The 21,794-nt window shown below is 44.4% G+C and overlaps 1 protein-coding gene across 1 annotated transcript in view; it reads right to left on the bottom strand.

Annotated features, from left to right (window-relative positions):
- Nucleotides 1-21,794, bottom strand: part of LOC124803246 (KH domain-containing, RNA-binding, signal transduction-associated protein 3-like) — a 525,142-nt gene that overhangs the window by 110,652 nt on the left and 392,696 nt on the right. The window contains exon 2 of the mRNA XM_047264428.1: nt 19,805-19,941. Within this exon, the coding sequence (XP_047120384.1) occupies nt 19,805-19,941 (137 nt within the window). The remainder of the gene's footprint in view (nt 1-19,804; nt 19,942-21,794) is intronic.

Raw genomic sequence — 21,794 nt, 5'->3', positions numbered from 1 at the left:
TGTAACGGACGTGCGTTGCAAACAACGGGCAGTGATCGAGTTTCTTTTGGCGGAAAACCAGGACATCTCAGATATTCATAGGCGCTTGCAGAATGTCTACGGTGATCTGGCAGTGGACAAAAGCACGGTGAGTCGTTGGGCAAAGCGTGTGTCATCATCGCCGCAAGGTCAAGCAAGACTGTCTGATCTCCCGCGTGCGGGCCGGCCGTGCACAGGTGTGACTCCTGCAATGGCGGAGCGTGCGAACACACTCGTTCGAGATGATCGACGGATCACCATCAAACAACTCAGTGCTCAACTAGACATCTCTCTTGGTAGTGCTGTCACAATTGTTCACCAGTTGGGATATTCAAAGGTTTGTTCCCGCTGGGTCCCTCGTTGTCCAACCGAACACCATAAAGAGCAAAGGAGAACCATCTGTGCGGAATTGCTTGCTCGTCATGTGGCTGAGGGTGACAATTTCTTGTCAAAGATTGTTACAGGCGATGAAACAAAACGGCAATCAATGGAGTGGCGCCACACCCACTCCCCTACCAACAAAAAGTTTAAAGCCATACCCTCAGCCGGTAAAGTCATGGTTACAGTCTTCTGAGACGCTGAAGGGGTTATTCTGTTCGATGTCCTTCCCCATGGTCAAACGATACACTCTGAAGTGTATTGTGCTACTCTTCAGAAATTGAAGAAACTACTTCAGCGTGTTCGTAGGCACAAAAATCTGAACGAACTTCTCCTTCTTCATGACAACGCAAGACCTCACACAAGTCTTTGCACCCGAGAGGAGCTCACAAAACTTCAGTGGACTGTTCTTCCTCATGCACCCTACAGCCCCGATCTCGCACCGTCGGATTTCCATATGTTTGGCCCAATGAAGGACGCAATCCGTGGGAGGCACTACGCGGATGATGAAGAAGTTATTGATGCAGTACGACGTTGGCTCCGACATCGACCAGTGGAATGGTACCGTGCAGGCATACAGGCCCTCATTTCAAGGTGGCGTAAGGCCGTAGCATTGAATGGAGATTACGTTGAAAAATAGTGTTGCGTAGCTAAAAGATTGGGGAATAACCTGGTGTATTTCAATGCTGAATAAAACAACCCCTGTTTCAGAAAAAAAATGTGTTGCATTACTTATTGAACTGCCCTCGTATAAACCTCAAAACCAGAGCATTAAAATAAGCAAATCATACTGATGTAGGTGCCGTGTAACGAAAATCTTTTAATGACACAGGAAACAACATCATTCGTGTCATTTAAGCACTATCCAATTCCTACTAAAACGATGACTTTAAGCCTAATAATGGAAAAACGCAGATGTGCGCATTTAATATAAAACAGATAATTAATTATAACTTTCAAATACAAATACGTACTGCACTCCCGCAATTTAATTCCGCTGCGAGGACATCAAGCAGAAGATTCGCATCACAAACACCGCATGAGGTGTACATTCAAGTTCCTTTAGCGTGTCATCTCTTGACTGTACTCTCGTGCCTCCGAGAAAGATGCGTCAGCCTGGAGGAACTCTACCAATGCTAATGATGGAATATGATGTATTGTGACAGAAAACATCGACCTTGGTTTTGGGATGATGTCGCAAAACGGAAAGGTGTAACAACCAGAGAACTTCGAAAAGCTAGAGAGATATCACATGGTAATTATTATATCCAAATTGGAACATGCGGAGGTGTCTAAACCGATTGTGAAACTGAACGTCGCAGTGCTGAGCAAACACGAAGTACTGATGCCATGATGAAATAAGTGAGATGTTACGATTCGATGTACGTGAAGGATCTCTAGCAACTTTTGTTTTGTGGTAATTTGAAATAAATGTTTATTATACAATGAAGAGCCAAATAAACTGGTACACATGCCTAATATCGTGTAGGCCCCCCGCGAGCACCCAGATGTGCCCAAGACGACGTGTTGGAAGGAACTGACACCAAGAGTCCGGCAGGGTTGTCCATAAATCCGTAAGAGGGGTGGAGATCTCTTGTGAACAGCACGTTGCAAAGCATCCCAGATATACTCAATAATGTTCATTCCTGGGGACTCTGGTGGCCAGCGGAAGTGTTTAAACTCAGAAGTGTGTTCCTGTAGCCACTCTGTAGCAATTCTGGACATGTGGGGTGTCGCATTTTCCTGCTGGAATTGCCCAAGTCCGTCGGAATGCACAATGGACATGAAGAGATGCAGGTGATCAGAGAGGATGCTTGCGTACGTGTCACCTATTAGAGTCGGATGTAGACGTATCAGGGGTCCCATATCATTCAAACTGCACGCGCCCCACACCTTTACAGAGTCTCCGCCAGAGTGAACAGTCCCCTGCTGATATGCAGGGTCCATAGATTCATGAGGTTGTCTCCATACCCGTACACGTCCATCCGCTCGATACAATTTGAAACGAGACTCGTCCGACGAAGCAACATTTTTCCAGTTATCAACAGTCCAATGTCGGTGTTGACGGGCATAGGCGAGGCGTAAAGCTTTATGTCATGCAGTCATCAAGAATAAGGAGCGGGCCTTCGCCTCCGCAAGCCCATATCGATGATGTTTCGTTGAATGGTTTGCACGCTGGCACTTGCTGATGGTCTGCAGCAATTTGTGGAAGGGTTGCACTTCTGTCACGTTGGATGATTTTCTTCAGTCGTTCTTGGTCCCGTTCTTGCAGGATCCCTTTCCGGCCGCAGCGACGTCGGAGATTTAGTGTTTTATTACCGGATTTCTGATATTCTCACGGTACACTCTTGAAGTGGTCGTACGGGAAAATTACCGCATCATCGTTACCTCGGAGACTATTGCTCCAGCACCGACTATAACACCACGTTCAAAATTACTTAACTCTTGATGAACTCCAATTGTAGCAGCAGTAACAGATCTAACAACTGCGCCGGACCTTGTTGTCTTATATAGACGTTGCCGACCGTAACGCCGAATTTTGCATTTTTAAATATCTCTGTACTTGAATATTTCTGTCTGTAACAGTTTCTCTGGCGCTTCAGTATAGATAATCTTTTCTCCCGTCTGCGAGTATTAAGGCCATTTATTATGCTGGAAGTCAGATGGTGTTACGCTATATTTACTGAATTTGAGGTTTTATTTTACAACATTTTCATTGTCAATTCCCGACACCAACGAATAAATACCAGCAGCATTTGTAAGATTAGGCGCAGCAGTTTCCGTGTCCGTGGGAAGCATCTTCCCCCGACATGGAATGCTGTCTCGGCGGCCCAGAGGGAGCCACAGCACACGCATCGATTGGCGCGCTCGGCCAGATTATTAAATCACACAAGTCCCGCAGCGAGCCCCGGGGCCAGTAAGCGGATTAGCGATGGCGGCCGAGCGAGGGCACACCAAAGCGCGCAAAGAGCAGCTTGGCACGTGACCGCTTTCCGAATGGCGGTTGTCTCGCGGAAGCAGGTCTGCTCATAGCGCCTGACGGCGACGGAATGCGTCGCGCAGCAGCTGGCCTTGGCGGGAAAATGCAATCCCTTGAGAGTTCCCTCCCAACGCCCATGATATGCTTAGAAATAACGACCAGAAAACGGAATAATTAATCGATAAAAACCATTCAAGTAATTAAGCACCTGAAAGCTATAGGAACATTAAGAAATAAATGTTTTAAAACGGGCGCAGCGAATACTGGTATCGCCGGCCGAAGTGGCCGTGCGGTTAAAGGCGCTGCAGTCTGGAACCGCAAGACCGCTACGGTCGCAGGTTCGAATCCTGCCTCGGGCATGGATGTTTGTGATGACCTTAGGTTAGTTAGGTTTAACTAGTTCTAAGTTCTAGGGGACTAATGACCTCAGCAGTTGAGTCCCATAGTGCTCAGAGCCATTTTTGAATACTGGTATCCAAACTATAGAGCGATCAAGAAATGAGCTTACTATGCAGGTCGCCTAATCAGTCCAGACGGTATTGCAAATTTTTGTTGTTAATTTTATATTTTTTCTACTTAAACTTTTGTCTTTAGTTTTCAGATATCAATTACGGTGACCCGTGTGCCGATTAGAATCGTCATCTCAGCAGAGGATGTTTGTTCCCGTAAAATACGCTGGCGAACAAGCCCTTACGCACTACTTTTTGAACAGCCAGTCAGGAGCGTGACAGAGAAATCACGTGTAGGTTGCATGACGCCGCAAGAGCATGGCACAACGTGAAGACGCTCTCTCTGCCTGGGCATGACATTCACCCCCCCTCCCCCCCGCCACCGCCATCCTCTTCTGACTTTGCTCCGATAATACGTCATATCCAACCTTGACTGACTAGTGGTCTGTAATTCTGCTGCCGGCCGCTTTAACCGAGCGGTTCTAGGCGCTTCAGTCCTGAACTGCGCTGCTGCTACGGTCACAGGTTCGAATCCTGTGTAGGGCATGGATGTGTGTGATGTCCTTAGGTTAGTTAGGTTTAAGTAGTTGTAAGTTCTAGGGGACCGATGACCTCAGATGTTAAGTCCTATATAGCTTACAGCCATTTTGTAATTCTGGTCTGGGGTGCCCAACTGTTAATTCCGCATTACATATGGGTGTCCGCAATACTTTGGATAAGGTAGTATAGTTATTCCAGCAATTTTCGCAGTGTGCATCCAAAACAGCATATGACTGTCGCCTTCTAATATTTCGGCTGATAAGCCGCACGGACATATTGAAGGTGTGCCGTCGAAATTAGAACTAATTGACACAACACTGTGGAGTAAATGCTCGGTACAGAGAAGACAGACAGCAACAAAAGCGTTGTTATAACTGTTTATCTGCTAACTGTACTTCCACAGCTTCCTGATCCAATGAGTCCCAACAGGATAGGGCTGTGGCCAGCATCTTCAATTTCCTTAATCCATGTAATGGCCAGTGAAACGATTTTCAGCCACTGCTGCACATTTGTTTGGAGAGGAGGTGTGTGTGTCGCTGTGTTCGATGCGCCGTTATTGCACAGTGAGTCCTGTTTGTCCTTAACAACTTACACCTCACCCGCAGAGAGTTTCATAAATACTTGCTTTCCGTTAAAGCCTATCATCTTCACAGGTCCCAGAATATCTGCCCGTCCTGGCCTGCGGCCGAAGGCACATTCATTTTACGCTTCTTCATTAACCTGCGTTTTCAAAAAACATTTCGCACTTACGGTAGAAACGCCACAGACTTTCTACCTGCTCTCCCTTTGGTTGGTCTGGTGTTTTCGCTTGCAGAGCTCTCTTACTCTGATGTTTTGTGTATCCATTTTCAGCAATACTGTACCAGTTCGTCCCGTAGGCTGCCACAGTCGGACACTACTACATAGATCGTATGTAAAAAAATTTTGAGTACGCTGATAGTTTGCGAAGAATGGTCGTAGTTGGACACCTGCAAGCGTAAATCAGTATGGGTGGGCTTACGGTGCACGCAACTGCCTAACAATCCACCCCCCTAACGTCGACCTGATTCATCCAAGAACGGTACACAGCAATTCACTTCCCGTTCCATGGTAAACCCTATCTTTTCATGAATGTAGTCCAGTTGCTCAAGAAATACCAATTTATCCTCATCGCTGAGTCGAACTATGAACGTGTCGCCGACACATGTTAGAAAATTACAGACTTCATAGATCACTTGCGACTGCGCAATTTCTATCTACAATGATGCTGAACAAATCAGTTTACAGGTTGCATACGCATGATTTTTCATGAATGGCTGCATGTTGGCCATTTACTGATAACTAAATAACATACAGGTTTAAATTTGATAAGAATGGGCAAATTAGTCTGGCGCCACTAATCAAGGCAAGTGCAACACACATTTAACAACAAAGTAAAGATTATGATCTACAAGACTACACGCATTTAATTACGTGTTCTTCCTTCAACCGTATTTGGTTAACGCGGACAGGGTAGGTGGCGAAAAGACAAGTAGATGACCACCAGAGATTCCATCAAGGTCCTGCATTAAATCCCTAATCACTCTACAGTGTCTATATGTAACGTCAGATGGAAAACATGATGCTACATTAAAGGTGTAGGTTATGTGCTGGTATCAGATTTCACCATCCCCTTTTTTCTCGTCTTTAAAATTAAAGGCAGAATATCACGGTTACCTCCACAAAAAATGGTCACAGTTAACCAATGTCAGAGTTACACATATGACGCCTTGGTCCTCGTTGTCAGTAAGGAGGTCAACGGTAGAAGTATCTCGCACTTGAATCAGTTACTAAACACAGTAATTGCCATATCAAGTGGCAGTTTGAAAAACGAATAATTATTGTTTTTCAGTACCGCCGAAACATAGAGGTTTAGCACTCGATAAAGTATGATGTAGAAAAGAGTAACACAGGCTGCGCTAAGACTCTGGATGACCTTATTTCCCGCTCTAAATTATCAATACAATCTCTAACATGACACGAATAAAAATAAAGGACATTGATAATGAATAAAAATTGATCTTCTACAACGAACAGCGTTGTAATTCATGGTTCAAATGGCTCTGAGCACTATGGGACTCAACTGCTGTGGTCATAAGTCCCCTAGAACTTAGAACTACTTAAACCTAACTATCCTAAGGACATCACACACATCCATGCCCGAGGCAGGATTCGAACCTGCGACCGTAGCGGTCGTGCGGTTCCAGACTGTAGCGCCTTTAACCGCTCGGCCACTTCGGCCGGCTTGTAATTCATGCAGGCAATTCGCATACGTAGGTATTTACGTGAAATGTTCCTGAATCTCTGCCTGATAGAAGTCGTTTCTATGGACCGCTTGACTGTGAAAAGTTCTTTTCTTTTTCTTTTTTTCTGTCTCCGCTGCCCTTCCACTTTCGGCCACAGACTTCATAAACTACGGGGAAATTGGTTCCACGGGGAGTCACCGGCGTCTTAACGGAATTGCCGAATTCACTTTTCTCGGGCGGAGAATGCGCTGGGCGGTCCGCGATAAGAATGCAATCACACGCGCCTCCCAAGGGGGGGGGGGGGGGGGCACATTACGTGGTTGGGTGCCCGTGCGTCAGCTACCGAGAGGAGCAATTCCGCACAGAAAGCCACATGTCTGCCGAAGCACACAAACTTCTGCTAGAGCATTGTTTCTAACTAAGCAGGTGCGCTCTATCTACTCGTGACGCTTTCACTACACGAAAGTATTCGTACGTGTATCAAGAATTGATCATCGTCGAAACTATTAGGAAAGGAAAATATGTAAATGCGACCATACCTACATACGCAAGAAATTTTTTTGTTTGTTATTGTCTTCTCTGAGTCTTTAGCAGAATACGCATCTTTAGTTCTGCGCAGGTTTTATGGTTGTTGTTGACTTGCTTGCCGCTGAGCACGTTTCTCTATATGGCTCGATATTTATGAATTTTTTTTCTGTATGCCTTTGTTGAAAATTATGCTCTTTACTTACTGCAAAGACGTAATTACTTTGCAAGGCATCGTGTTAACGCGTTGTGCGTCATTATTTGAAAACACCGACACAATTAGGTGCCGTAATAAAGGAAAATTGGAAATCTGTTCTAAGTTCCTATGGGACCAAACTGCTGAGGTCATCGGTCCCTAGGCGACACACTACTTAATTTAACTTACGCTAAGGGAAACACACACACCCATGCCTGAGGGAGGACTCGAACCTCCGACAGGGGGTGCCACGCGAACCGTGGCAAGGCGCCAGACCGTCGGCTACCCCACGCGGCCATAAGAAAAGGAAAGGTTTCGAATACCAAAACCTCGGTGTCCATCTTCTATTATGAGAAGGAAAGTTGCTACTAACCATATAGCGGAGATGCTAAGTCGCAGATAGGCACAACAAAAATACTCTCACAATTAAAGCTTTCGGCCATTAAGGTCTTCGTCAACAATAGCCACACATACGCAAACAAACCACACAAACCACACTGCCTGTGTGTGTGTGTGTGTGTGTGTGTGTGTGTGTGTGTGTGTGTGTCGTTGAGGAAGGTTAATAGCCAAAAGCTGTAATTTATCTGCGACTCAGTATCTCCGCTAGATGATGAATAGCAACTTTCCTTCTCAAAATATTGTTACATTCCATCCTGGACTTCCATTGTTTGATTCTCTTCTGTTACATTTCATGCGCGGTTTTTGAGGTACAAATATGCAAATATCCAAGCGTACTCAGTGCTAGTGTCATTACCAGTATTTTACAGAGCACAGAGGTGTTAAAAATTTTGCGAGGAGTATGCTAACTTTAGTACGATGTTGCAATATACACTGTTAGTGCTAAGTGCCATTTACGGCAGCATTCACTTTCATCGTCGATGAACCTGCAAGTGTGGCTGATCTCTGAATCATTTGAAATTTCATCTGATCTCAAATTTTCAATGCAGTTATTATCAAAAAAAAATTTAAGCTGAAAGTAATGCGACTTGATCATTAGTTACACTTACTTCATTACGTGTGAAAATACTTTACACTGAATTTATAAGTGTCTTAAATCATCGACTGTAAAAGCTGCTCAAAACCCTCCACTTCACGCAAAATTTACCTACAGCAGTTGTCCATCTGTTTGCTTTTGAAATTTGTACATAACATGCTTCTCTTCCTATTTAGGAAAATTTGCAGCCCTGTAGCGTCCGCCATTAGGTCGGCCAGCTTTAGCTGATCAAGTATAACTGGAGCGTTCAGACAGCGAAGGGCTGTCTGATTTCAACACGTTCTTGATGGCATCAGTAGTTGTCCACGTTCATGTAACAATCTCTCCGAGTCGATGATTGAAACTGTTCGACTCTTCAGTTAACGATGGCTATCGTTTCATAAATCAAATGGCTGTGGTCCTCAAGATGTTGGACCAAGGGGTTCTACAGTACTATTACAACGATGCGAGTTTCCCGCTTTAGTAGCTATTTGTTCAATTTTTTCTTGAGATAAGGTTTTTTTTTTTCAAAATTCTTGGGAAACAGTCATTTGAAAAGCAGTTAAAAAATGCTCCTGTCGGAGCACAAAAAACGGCGAATATGTTCCTGTTTATAAGACCGGCAGAAAAGCGGGGAATCAGCTGCCGCAGTCCTCATAGCGTCTTCCTCACCAGATATTCTGGTGTGCCAACACATTAGCGCTCTTTTAACGCGTTGTAAATCCTTTTACCCAGTCTCTTTTTGTAATTAAGCCTTCTTACTCAGGACCCTCTCACTGCTACTGCTGTGTGTGTGTCTCTCCTCTCCTACTGTCTCCTTTTTCTACCGTTGATTTACAATACATCCCTGTCTCCTCTCTCAGTTAAACTGTATCTTTTTGTCTTTCTTTCCCACTGCCACTATCTTCAACAGCTCGGTAACTCCAAACTTCTGTGGTTCCAACTTATTTTTCCCCTACACGCAGGTGTTTAAAATTTTGTTCAAAATGCGTCCTCCCCTACACTAATGTGATAAACTACGCCGGTCTGGGAAGGTCCTGATCTCCTAGCCTACGTATGGTCTCCATTCATCTGCATTCCTTATGTCCTCTCTTTTGCTCCCACTGCTCTTATCTCCACCCATTTCTCTTTCACTGCCTCTCTCTCTCTCTCTCTCTCTCTCTCTCTCTCTCTCTCTCTCTCTTTCTCATTGGCAGTGTGTCCTCTCTCTTCCGCCTTCACTGTCTCTCTGCTACTCCCTTTCAGCACAAAAAAATCACGAATATGATAGCATGCCAAAACTTCTGGTAAGAAAGGCGAATGAGGAAACTGCTTCCCACTCTCCTGTAAGTCTTTTAAAGGGATGATACTAGCCTTTTCTGTGCTGCGACAGAAGCATTTTTCAACTGGTTCGCTTCTTTCCCTGTTACAGCAGGGTGTGCTGCTTACATGAAACGAATTACTTAGCTCAGTAAATGTTTTGAGTTTACGCAGTCCACGCCGAGTCGTTCATAGCACATGCGCAGCGCCGGCCAGTTAGCTGGACAACGCAGGCGCGGCCCATGCATATAGCTGCAAGACCGTACCGAGCCCATCACGCTATGCTACGGCGCAGTTGCCTCATCCGCTGCGGGCCTCCTGCGGTTTTATAAGCGCATACAGGATCTGACTTAAGTCAGTCTCGTCCTGGACTCCAACGCCGCTGATACCAAGACGCCATGCTATTGGTTTCGCCTTCATCTGGATTTCAAACCCGCTCTGGAACTGGACCATTCAGAGATTCCTCTTCACGGCACTTCAGCCTCTGTTTCATCCACAAACTCTGTTGATTGTCGTTCCAATGGCTGCTCTAGCCCAGTATTGTAGTGTAGTATTATTATGTTTTCGGCTTTCCCTTGTTGCGGAATAAAGTTTCTGTCTACTCACGCCTACTATTATTTGTTGTTCCCCATTCACGGACAAAACAAAAAGTTTGGAAAATGTAAGTTTCACATAGAATCGTTTGCTTTACATTTTTTAATACATTACCAGTCGATCGCAATTCATAGAAAATGGCCAGCTTATTTGTCTCTTAAAACAGTAAAGTATTATAAGAAATGCTTAACTCAATTCGGAGTCTTTCCAGTTTTACATAATTTTTGGTAGTCGTTTCACGTTCTTTCCAGGCATGTTAAGACCCTTTCTAGCCCATTTTTTTGTCGCTGCAGTATCACTTTGCTCACATTTGTATGAGCGTGAAGAACCCATTACACAGTGCATACAGTACTACAGGTGAAAAAATGCTGACTAAAAACCAATTTTTGTTACCTCAGAACACTTGTGATGACACTAGAACGCTTGACATGTGTTCCCTACGTCAGCTAAAACTACATTTACGCCTCAAACCGGATATTACCTCTGGATTTCCGCAACGGATAACAGTGTCGAAAAAAGTTTCAATAGCCCAAACGCATCTTATTAACAACATACGGTAAAAATTTCGACCATTTGCCATGAGTAGAAACTACCGAAATGGCCGTCCCCTCAATACTTATCGTACCCAAAATCATAGTTTTTCATTGTTTTCTCTGCAACTACGCAAGAACAAACTGTGCTTTAACACGCCTACGGTCCATCCTAAAGCACACCCAACGCAAAAGAACCAACCGATTTGCTCGATTTGCTTGGGCTGGAGGAAGTGTGTATTGTTTAAATTTTGACCCTGTGCTGTAGGACAGCTACAGTATACCCGTTCTTCCGACAGGTAGTATTCGGCAAACGAAGTTGACACTCGGCCTGTTGGCTGATGGGAACGACTGTAAGCCGATTTTTCGTTTACGGTCGCTCCCATCAGCCACTGCGCCGCGTCTCAACTCACTTTGCGCGAACAGTATGCAGTTATCGCTACATCAGGGGCTATCCAGAACACTTGACCCTTCATCTCTGTGATCAACAGAACCAGACATTTGACTCCCTAAAATAGCATTTTCGCACCCGGCTTTTTCGAACATATTGGTACCGTGCACTGTGGTGCTGTAAACAAACGGGACCAGATTCTGGTGGTTGTAAATTATGTTGACAAGCAATGCCCACTACCGGCGTTTTTTTTTTTTTTTTTTTTTTTTTTTTTTGCCACAGTATACGTTTACATCGAGTCACATTAATAAATTGGTATCAGCTGCAGCAACAGCATTTGCGAAATACGCAGTTCTCTCGTAACTCCCAGCCCTCGAAATACTTAACTGAAATGATTAACATCAATTGTGTACGTATGTAATTTAAAATTCTGACAAATGTATTTTCTATAACGCTATTATGCCATTCTTATGTTTCCGTAAGTCAGGCACAAACTTTAAGCTAAACATAAGTGCTAAATTTGGTGCGTGTACTAAGCGCACCGAGTGATTGTGAAGTCACGGCGCCGCCTGTTTTCGTAAGAACAGCGCTGCACACCATAGTAAATTGGGTGTGTCATATAGTAGCATCAGCGCCTCGATATAACGGAACTAGCCGCGCCTCGGATGTTGCGGTTGGCTCGCAAGATAGCACGCGCGGCTGTGGCCACGTGTTGCTGCTTGTACTACATACGCCACAGGATATGGCGGCACTGCGGCACCCAGCAGCCACTGTAACAGGTAGTGTGTCCCAAGGCATCAAGTTTGAGGCGACTCCCAACAAGCTGTTAAGAAAGTGGTGTGCCTGTTACGGAGGCCTGGACTACTCAGCGACCAAAGACAACCCACTCATAATCATACCCTTACATGTGCATTTTCACAGACCTTGGGTGTCCTTAGTGCGTAGGGCACACTGTATATCCGACTAAGACAATTTGCAAGAAGAGCTCACATACCTCAAATGCATTTTTAAATCGAATGCATTTTCCCCAACAAATTCGTAGAGCACTGTACGAAAAACCTAGAATGCAGGTATGTGATGGGGAAGAAGATAGTTCCTTCAGATGTAGTGCGTTCTTGCCATGTGTGCGCTCTTTCCTTACTCGGCTCACGGACGACTTACAGCTTCGTCAAGCGGGTGTGTATCAGATTCCTTGTGGAAATTGTGAGAAGTCGTACATAGGTCAAACAACACGCACCGATCATGAGAGGTGCGTGGAGCATCGAAGATACACACGCTTATTACAGCCAGACAAGTCAGCTGTGGCCGAACATTGTATCGATACAGGGCATTTCATGAATTACAGAGATGTGAAGATTTTAACATCCATTTCTTCCTTTTGGGAATCTGTCTTAAAGAAAGCTATAGAGATTAGATTAGCTAATAATTGCATAAATAGAGATGGTGGTTTTAATTTGGACAAAGCACGGAATCAGGTTCTTTGGCTAATTAAACTGCAGAGAAGTCGTCATGATGTCACTGCCGCCGATCATACATCGATAAGAGAATCGAATGTCTGTACGCCTTCGCCACAGGCGGCGCATGTGTAAGAGTATTTCTCTGCCGCCGACAAGCATCTGTGACTCGCATGCGCAGTACCTCCGCGGTGGAGCATATAAGGCCACGCTTGGCGTCTTGTCGTCAGTCTTGTAACTCACTCTGAGGATGGCCGGACGATACGCGGCCGAAATACCAGCGGAGGAAACTTTATTTGCGCGGCTGCATGCCCGAAATTTAATGGACATACCCTTACATCTCTCTGTCCAAACAAATAGGTCGGATGACCCGTTCTTTTTGAAAGTAGTAGGTGTATGATACAGTCTTCCAGCAGTTTACAATACGCCCAACAACATGCACACGTTCAACACCAGAGTATTGTTGTTCGCAAGCCTAGCAGATGCTAGTGCAATCTGATGTTTTTACAATTTAGGTGAGTGCACTCTACGTTTAACATTTGTAATAAGGTACAACTGATGCCTGATCCGGACTTGAACTTGACGCCTGCGCTGATCCGGGCTTAATTCCGACGCCTGCATTTCGACAACAGCACTTTTGAATTAATCTACGAGAGCGTAAGCCTCAACATGAGATTAGCTTCTCTCAATAATTAGCAGTCTAGAGACGGGACAAGACTCCACTGGCCCTGCCCTCTCAAAATGTAATAACAATGAGAAACACACACACACACACACACACACACACACACACACACACACACAGAGAGAGAGAGAGAGAGAGAGAGAGAGAGAGAGAGAGAGAGAGGGGGGGGGGGAGGGGGAGAGGGGGGGTATGAACCGGGTAACTTGATTGGTGAACTCGTTGCCGGTTCATCCGCAGAAAGCACCCCTTGATACGGAGCAAACGCCCGTCACACGACGCAACCAGACGGCGGCCCCCTGCAGCGTGCATGGATTGGTTTAGCGGGCGAGCGCCTTCTCCCCGGAAACAAGGTTTAGTACTTCCAATTATCCTCTTTGCTCTCAGCCTGAAGAGAGAGTCTGATTGTACAACATCAAATACTGTAGCACTGTAACTGGTGATACGTAAAAATACTGCGAATACTACCTCAACATTCTTAGTTCGCTATCAGCCACTTCCTTCATAATATTTCTCAAAGCTGTTGATTTTCCTCCTTTCTGTTCAATTTCAGAATGGAGCATCAGATAAACAACTGGTTTCAGTAGAATTTCGAAACTTTTCTTTACCACTTCCCTACGGCGCTTACTTGAAAATAATGTTTCACATATCACTGCCTATTGTGCATATTCAATGCCGCTATGTTTCCTCCAGAAGTGGCTCTAAGCACTATGGGACTTAACAGCTGAGGTCATCAGTCCCCTAGAATTTGAACTACTTAAACCTAACTTCTTCACACACATCCATGCCCGAGGCAGGATTCGAACCTGCGACCGTAGCAGCAGCGCGGTTCCGGACTGAAGCGCCTAGAACCGCTCGGCCACAACGGCCGGCCCTCCAAAAGTAATTCACTTCTCTTTCAAGCTCCTCAGCGTAACGCGCTGACCACTGAGATTGGCAAGACAGGACGATAAAGATACAGCAGTGTACATTATATTATACTGGTGTCTACCATCAGAAAGACTCCTTGCAGAGCACACACTGAACGACAGCAAATACGAGTATTTGGATGCCAAGGAGTGTAGAACGCCGTTCCCTAAGCAAATCAGCAACGGCTTTTTATAAATCACAAGACGCTTTTCGTAAACATGATTCACGGCATATGTGAAAAACAAAGAAGGTTCGCCCGACGTCATTCAAATATGTTTTTACGTTATACTTGTATCATTAGATTTTTTTTCTTCCTTTCGAATTCACCAACCAGAATTACGTAACACCTTCAATTGCTCTGGTGTTTCCTTTTTTTTCCAGTACTCCAGTTTCTCCCCGCGTTGTCTTTTCCTTTCTTCTGTCCATGTTTCTCCTAGGTATTTCTTTAATCCGGATGCTACTGCCGATTTCTTCGTCCAGACACGGGGAAATATTTGTTTCGTTAGCCAGTCCTCTTTCATTCAGTAGAGATGACCCAAAAGGGTTAATCCTCGCTTAGCCGTCACCTCTGCTATTTTCTTTATATTTCTGTAGATCTCCTCATTACTTCCCATTTGCTGCCATCTGTAGTTTGTACTGCACTCATTATCTTTTTAACAATCCGTCGCTCAGGTGCCTCTATTCTGTCCAGCTTATAGTCATACCACTGTGGTATAGTGTTAAAGTTTTATTTGTCTAAAAATGCATTTCTTATTGTAAATATACTTTGTCAAACCATATGCTCTTTCCATAGCTACTGCAAAATTTTCAAGTTCATTCTATTGCATAATTTACTTAGTCTATTTTACCTATTTCAGTTTCTATGAATTCCGGTGCATTTTTTACATCTGTCACGAATTTTGTTCCTTCAGCTGAAATTTTGAGACCATGGTTATTTGCTAGTTATTCTGTCTTTAAGACAATTTTTTCTAACATTCCTTGTCATTTGTTGGCTAAAGCGCTCACGAAAGGTAAGAATTGACCTTGATTTCGCACTAGTAGGGCCTGCATTTTTTTCCCTTATAAATTAACTGGAAACGACTGAAATTACTTCAACCTTTTCTCCGTTTCGTAATGTTGCTTGGTTACCAATTTAGAAACAAGCTGACGCAATATTCAAAAGTGCTTTCATTTCGGACTTAATTCCTGTCTTGTTCATGTCTTCAGGATGTGAGTCGCCGACTAATTTGCTTGAAATGGTTAAGAGACAAACGAAAATACACAAGGTAAGTTCCATTGTCATCCTGTGAATCAGCAGACCAGGGCAGTATTTTTTAACTCTCGACTATCTTCTTCCATCCACTGGTGAACACTTCTAGCCACATAACTTAGCGCAAAATGTGGTTAAAGATTTAATCTTCGAAAGAGAAGACAAAATCACGAACGGCTGAACGAGATCTACTCGTATGGATTCGTAACCAGTTAGGAGTGCGTCATAAATAGATTAATGGCGCCAAAAAATGCGACGTAAACTTTATGCAGATCATAACGCTGCCAGCAATGGTCGCGCTGAGTTTGTGCTCCAAAGCGTCTCGCAATACACGACGGCGTCCATCTGACCTAGGGAGCAGAGCACGTGAATCTCCAAAGAATGTTTCCCGTCGACTATCAGCAGCATTCCAGTTAAGGAATTGTTGAGCGCATGTGTGTCAATTAAGAAAAAAATGTTCAAATGTGTTTGAAATCTTATGGGACTTAACTGCTAAGGTCATCAGTCCCTAAGCTTACACACTACGTAACCTAAATTATTCTAAGGACAAACACACACACCCATGCCCTAGGGAGGACTCGAGCCTCCGCCGGGACCAGCCGCACAGTCCATGACTGCAGCGCATTAGACCGCTCGGCTAATCCCACGCGGCGTCAATTAAGAGTAATATCAGTATTTCCTTAAGTGTTGTGAACACATGACATACAATGGCGCCATTAAGACATTTACTCGCAAGCGAGTCATAAAAGCCGTGTCATGATCTGTATGCCTCCTTTCCTGTCCAGAAAACTGGCTTTCTTTCCTTTCCGTGCAGATTTTAAACTGAAAGACGAACAGAACTACACTCTAACTATAATTTATTAGTTATTAACCGTAGACTAAAAATGAGGAAATTGTAAAAAGTTAGGAAATTAAGAAGATGGGACACGTGAAAGTTGGAAGAATCAGAGACTGTTGAAAGTTTCAAAGAATCAATAGGCAACGTCTGACGGAAACTAGGGAAAAGAATAAAGTAGATGAAGACAGGAAAAGACTACATACGTAAAAAGGCATGGACATGTCTAAATCCTTGAATATCACATGAGATACTGACGGTAATTGATGAAAAAAGGAAACATAAAAACGCAGAAATGAAGCACACGAGAAGGAATACAGACGCCTAAAAATGAGACTGACGAAGTACAAAACGGCTAAGCAGGAATGGCTAGAGGATGGTACGGACACAAAAGCATATATAACTAAGGGATAGATAGATACTGCCTATAGGAAAATTGAAGATACCTTTGGAGAAGAGAAGCATCTGTATGAATATCAAGAGCTCAGATGAAAAACCAGTACTGGTAAAGAAGGGAAAGCTGCAAGGTGGAAGGGATGTAGAGTGTGGCTAATCAGGGGAAATGATCTTGATACTGTGCACAGTCCGGCTATGTTGAAGTGGCCACCGCCTATGTTCGACGTCAACGTGTAATAACCACTCAGACAGGGCAGATGACAGTACTAGCAGCCCAGGGTGTCAGCAGCATGCGGAAATCAGTGCGAAAACGTAGCAACTTACCTGACGTCCTAAACGACATGATCATCGGTTTTAGGAACAAAGGTGGAAGCTTTTCCAAAACGGCTAAGTTTGTTAATTGTTCGCGTGCCGCCGTTGTTGAAGTATACCGTGCATGGGAAAATGGGGCTGTACAAAACCGGTGCCGAGGCAGATGTGGTGCACCAAAGGCCACAGATGACATGGGTGAACGACGGCAGCGGAAATGTGTGCGGGCGAATGGACGTGCAACGTTCGTGCAACTGTTGAGCTACTGACCGCCCAGATGAACCAAGGGGCTACCAACAGTCTCTCCGTAACGAGCCAAGGGGCTACCAACAGTCTCTCCGTAACGACTGTTCAGCGAATGTTGCCGCATAATGGCCTCTGCAGCAGGTGCCTGGTTCATGCAACCAGTATCGCCACTAGATGGGCTTTTCAGATCAATTACGTTTTATTCTCCATCAGATAGATGGTCGTTGATGCGTACGGCCCTGCAACAATCGTCTGAAGGGTCCATGTCAGAGGTGGGAGTAGAAGGAACAACAGATCAACGCAAGGGTCCATCCACACTTGGGGACCGTGCCCACCAGTACATGCAGCGTGCTTTTCCTCGGTACTATGCCATCTATCAGCACGACAATGCAATGGATCACAGCTCGCTGTGTACGTATGGTTCGAAGAACACGAGCATGGGTTTACCGAACTCCCCTGACCACAAAACTCTCCGGATTTAAAACCAAGAATATGTGGGACCATTTCGATCGGGCTGTGCACGACATGGATCCTCATCCGAGAAACCTAGCGCAGCTGTCTACGGCACTGGAGTCGTCATGGTTCCACATTTCTGGCGGTAGCTTCCAGAACCTCACTGACACACTTCCTGCAAGTCTCGCAGCAGTTCGCCCTGCGAAAGGTCGTTAATGTGATTGGACAGTTCAGAAAGGGAACAGGAAGTACGTCTAAATGAAGATGAGATGAGAGATATGATACTGCGGGAAGAATTTGATAAAACAATGAAAGACCTAAGTCGAAACACTGCCACTGGAGTAGATTAAATTCCTCAAGAACTACTGATACTGATATCCTTGGGTGACACAGCCATGATGGAGGAGACGGAGGAAATGCCATCGGACTTCAAGAAGAACACAATAATTTCAATTCAGAAGAAAGCAAGTGCTGATAGAATTAAATATTACCGAACTTTCAGTTTAATAGGACATAGTTGTAAGACACTGAGAAACTATTTACGGAAGAATGGAAAAATTTGTTGAGGCCTTTGTCGGGGAAGATCAGCTCAGGTTCTACAGAAATATAGGAAAGCGCGAGGCACTGATGACTCTACGAAATATTTTAGGAGATGGGTTAAGGAAAGGTAAGCCTACTTTTCTAACATTTGTAGACATATAAAGCTTTTGCAGTGGTGACTGGAATACGTTCTTCGGAGTTCTTAATGAAGGAGAGGTAAAATACGGCGAGCGAATTGTTATATATAACCTGCACAGAAAACTGAAGGCAGTCCTGAGGGTCGAAGGGCATGAAAGGAAAGCAAGTGGTTGAAAAGGGATTGAGCCAAGGTTTACACTATCCTCGGTGTTATTCACTCTGTACATTGAGCAAGTAGTAAAGGAAACCAAAGAAAAATTTGGAGAAGGAATTAATGTTCAGGGAAAAGAGAAATAAAAACTTTGAGGTTTGCCAATGGCATTCTAATTCTGCCACATACAACGAAGGACTAGGAAGATCAGTCGAATGGAATGAACGATGTCTTGAAAGGAGGATATAAAATGACCAACGAAAGCAAAAAAAAAGGTAATGGAATGTAATCGAATTAAATCTGGCGATGCTGAGATTAAGAAAGAGACTAAAAGCAGTAGACGAATTTTGCTTTTTGGGCAGTTAAGTAATTTATGACGGCCGAAGTAGAGAGACTATAATATGTAGACAGGCAATGACAAGAAAGCATTTCTCAAGAAGAGAAAGTCTTTTCTGAAGGTATTTGTCTGGAGGTTGCCTTGTACGGAAGTGAAACGTGGACGACGGGCAATTCAGACGAGAAGAGAAGGCAAGCTTTTGAAATGTGGTGCAGAGAAGGATGCTGACGATTAGATAGGTTGATCGCGTAACTGCTGTCGAGGTACTGAATAGAATTCAGGAGGAAAGAAAGTTATGGCATAACTTGATTAAAACAAGGAATCAACATCAGGAGGCAACAAGCAATAGCCAGTTTCGTACCGGAGGGAAGTGTGCAGGCTAAAAATCGTTGAGGGAGGCCCAAGGCGTCAATACAGTAAGTGAGTTCAAGTGGATGTAGCTTGCAGCAGTTGTTCAGAGATGATTGGCTTGCACACTACTGGGTAGCGTGAAGGGGCTGCATGTACCAGTCTTCGGACTGACGACGACGGCGGAAACAACAACAACAAGTTACAGCGACTACGGGAATAAGGGAAATGCGTACAGACAGCATGCCAAACCCTGCTCTACTTCATCGGTGCGCATCAACGAACACACACTACAAACTACACGCTCTAGACAGGTAACCTTCGTCTCCAAGATGCAGTCATAACAATGTGACTTTTTAAGATTACTTAGATTAAAGACAACGCCACTACGACCTTTTTTCAGTGTCTAGAGAAAAGATATTTGCTGATGTAACAGACTCTACAAATTACCAACTTCTGCTACGAAGGGTAAGGTGGTGGGGGTGGTTTTCGTATAAAAAGTAGCAGAAGCTTGAAACTGTGGTGTGGGTGATGTTGGTAAACATTAGGGAAAGTGAAGCGATAGTCGAGAAATAACTCAAAAGAAAACAGAATCAGATGGACTCGTTGAGAGTACTCACCTTTGGATGCTCCTTGATGGGCACGAGCACCTTGACTGCGACGCGGATGGGCTTCTCGCGGTAAATGTCCACATACTTGCTCTCTCGGGGCAGGGGACGACCTTGCGCCTGCACGCGGGCCACCTCTTTCGTCACCTCTGAAACGACACAAACATTTACACTCAGCACGTTCGCTTCAAACGAAGACAATGCAATGGTTATTATACAATTTGTATTTTTTTGCAGACACACGAACGAGGCACATCATCATATATGTTATTTGTATACATTACCATATTGAAATGCGCATAGTGCCATGGTTAACGTCAAGACCAGTATTTAATGTCCAATTTCACAGCGTCTAAAGGCACTGGAAACTTTCTCACACTAATAAATATTGTACTATTTTATTAAGAAATCGATCAGATTATATTATGGTAGTAAAACACATGGGATAGATGCCACATCAGGACGTATCTCTCCAAATTTCAGTGCAAATAAGCACATCAGGCAAAAATTTAGTCACCTACGGGAAACATAAGGCTAATACCGTGAAAAACCGTCTCTAGATTTGGCAACAACATGAAATAGGCAAGCCAGAAAGCTCACAAATTTCTTCAGGTTGCCATATCCAGTTAAAGCGAATGAATGATTAGATCCCTTAGAGCCGCCAAATTGCGGTGATGTTGCCCGCCATGCCTTACTCGCTGTTTCGAATATTCCCAGATATTTTCATGCGATTAAGGTCGGGTGATTCAGAGAGTAAGTCGAGGTGTGGTAGGGTGCCTGAGTGTTCCGTCACGTCAGGAAGTCATGCGTGCAGTCCTGTGAATAGCGATGTGCCCCCAGCTGGTGAAGATCCAGAAGAAAGGACATGCTGAAATTAACGCCGTGGTTCGTATTCACAGTAACCTGAGTGAGTGCGCCCAAGTCATGGTACGTAAAACCATCAAAATCACAGAAATACTTCTTGCCTACAGTGCTCTCAACAAAAGCTGGCCTCATCGGATCTTAAGTTCTACCGCCACGCTGCGTCATTTAAAAAGAGGTAAAATCGTGACTCGTCGGACCACGCTACACTCTCCAGCTACTATTCATTTTTCTTGTTATTAGGCTCAATGAAAAGGTGCAGCTTTGTGTATCACTGTGTGCAATGGCATTTTGCGAGGTAACCGACAACTGTTGTCTCGAAAATCGGTTAAGATGGACCTGCATTCAACGACTGCAACTACTCCTATCGGGTTGGAAAGAGTTTAAAACCAACTGTTATTGACAAGAGGTGACACGAGTCTCAGGTCCCTTTCGGTTAGGGTCATTTTATGATCACCGTTCCCACGCCTTGTTAAATGGCTTCAAGTGGCACACCGTTCATTGTAGATCCACTGGACAGCCCGCGCTGATACAACAAATCGGGCAACTTCATTCACGACTGGTCATGGCGAACTCCGATCTACATAGACCTTTTCTCATTTTGTCTCCTCTCCACGTCAGCCCATTGAACTGGGCTGACTTCACACAACCGAAAGGTGCGCTTCTTCGTTGATCCATTATGGACTGTGGGACAACGGCTAGCATGTATTTCTTGATGCAATAATTTACCAACAGCCGTATGTATTGTAGAAATTTATTTTATGAACTTCTTATATGCTACCAGTTTCGGCATTACATTGATGCTATCTTCAGGCCCCACACGTCATAGTCGTAAAATCGCTATACACTAAAGGAGCCATATAACTGGATCCGTGAATCAAATCGCTATGCAACAGCTCTTGGTGGCCACCGAGAGCTGTTGCATAGCGATTTTACGACTATGACGTGTGGGGCCTGAAGCTTACCACTGAGAAAGAAGAGGAAATGAAAATTTCTTAGACACTACCATACACAGAATCAACAACAAACAACTTTGGAATTTTCAGGAAACCTACAGCCACAAATACAACCATTCACATGAGCTTCAACCATCCCCAAGCACACAAACTCTAAGTTTCGGACACATGCTACACAGGCTCCA

The sequence above is a fragment of the Schistocerca piceifrons genome, chromosome 6, assembly GCF_021461385.2.
Source record: "Schistocerca piceifrons isolate TAMUIC-IGC-003096 chromosome 6, iqSchPice1.1, whole genome shotgun sequence".
NCBI classification, from domain to species: domain Eukaryota; kingdom Metazoa; phylum Arthropoda; class Insecta; order Orthoptera; family Acrididae; genus Schistocerca; species Schistocerca piceifrons.
Note: the sequence above shows the minus strand (reverse complement) of the source record. Positions and strands in the feature narration are given on the sequence as shown.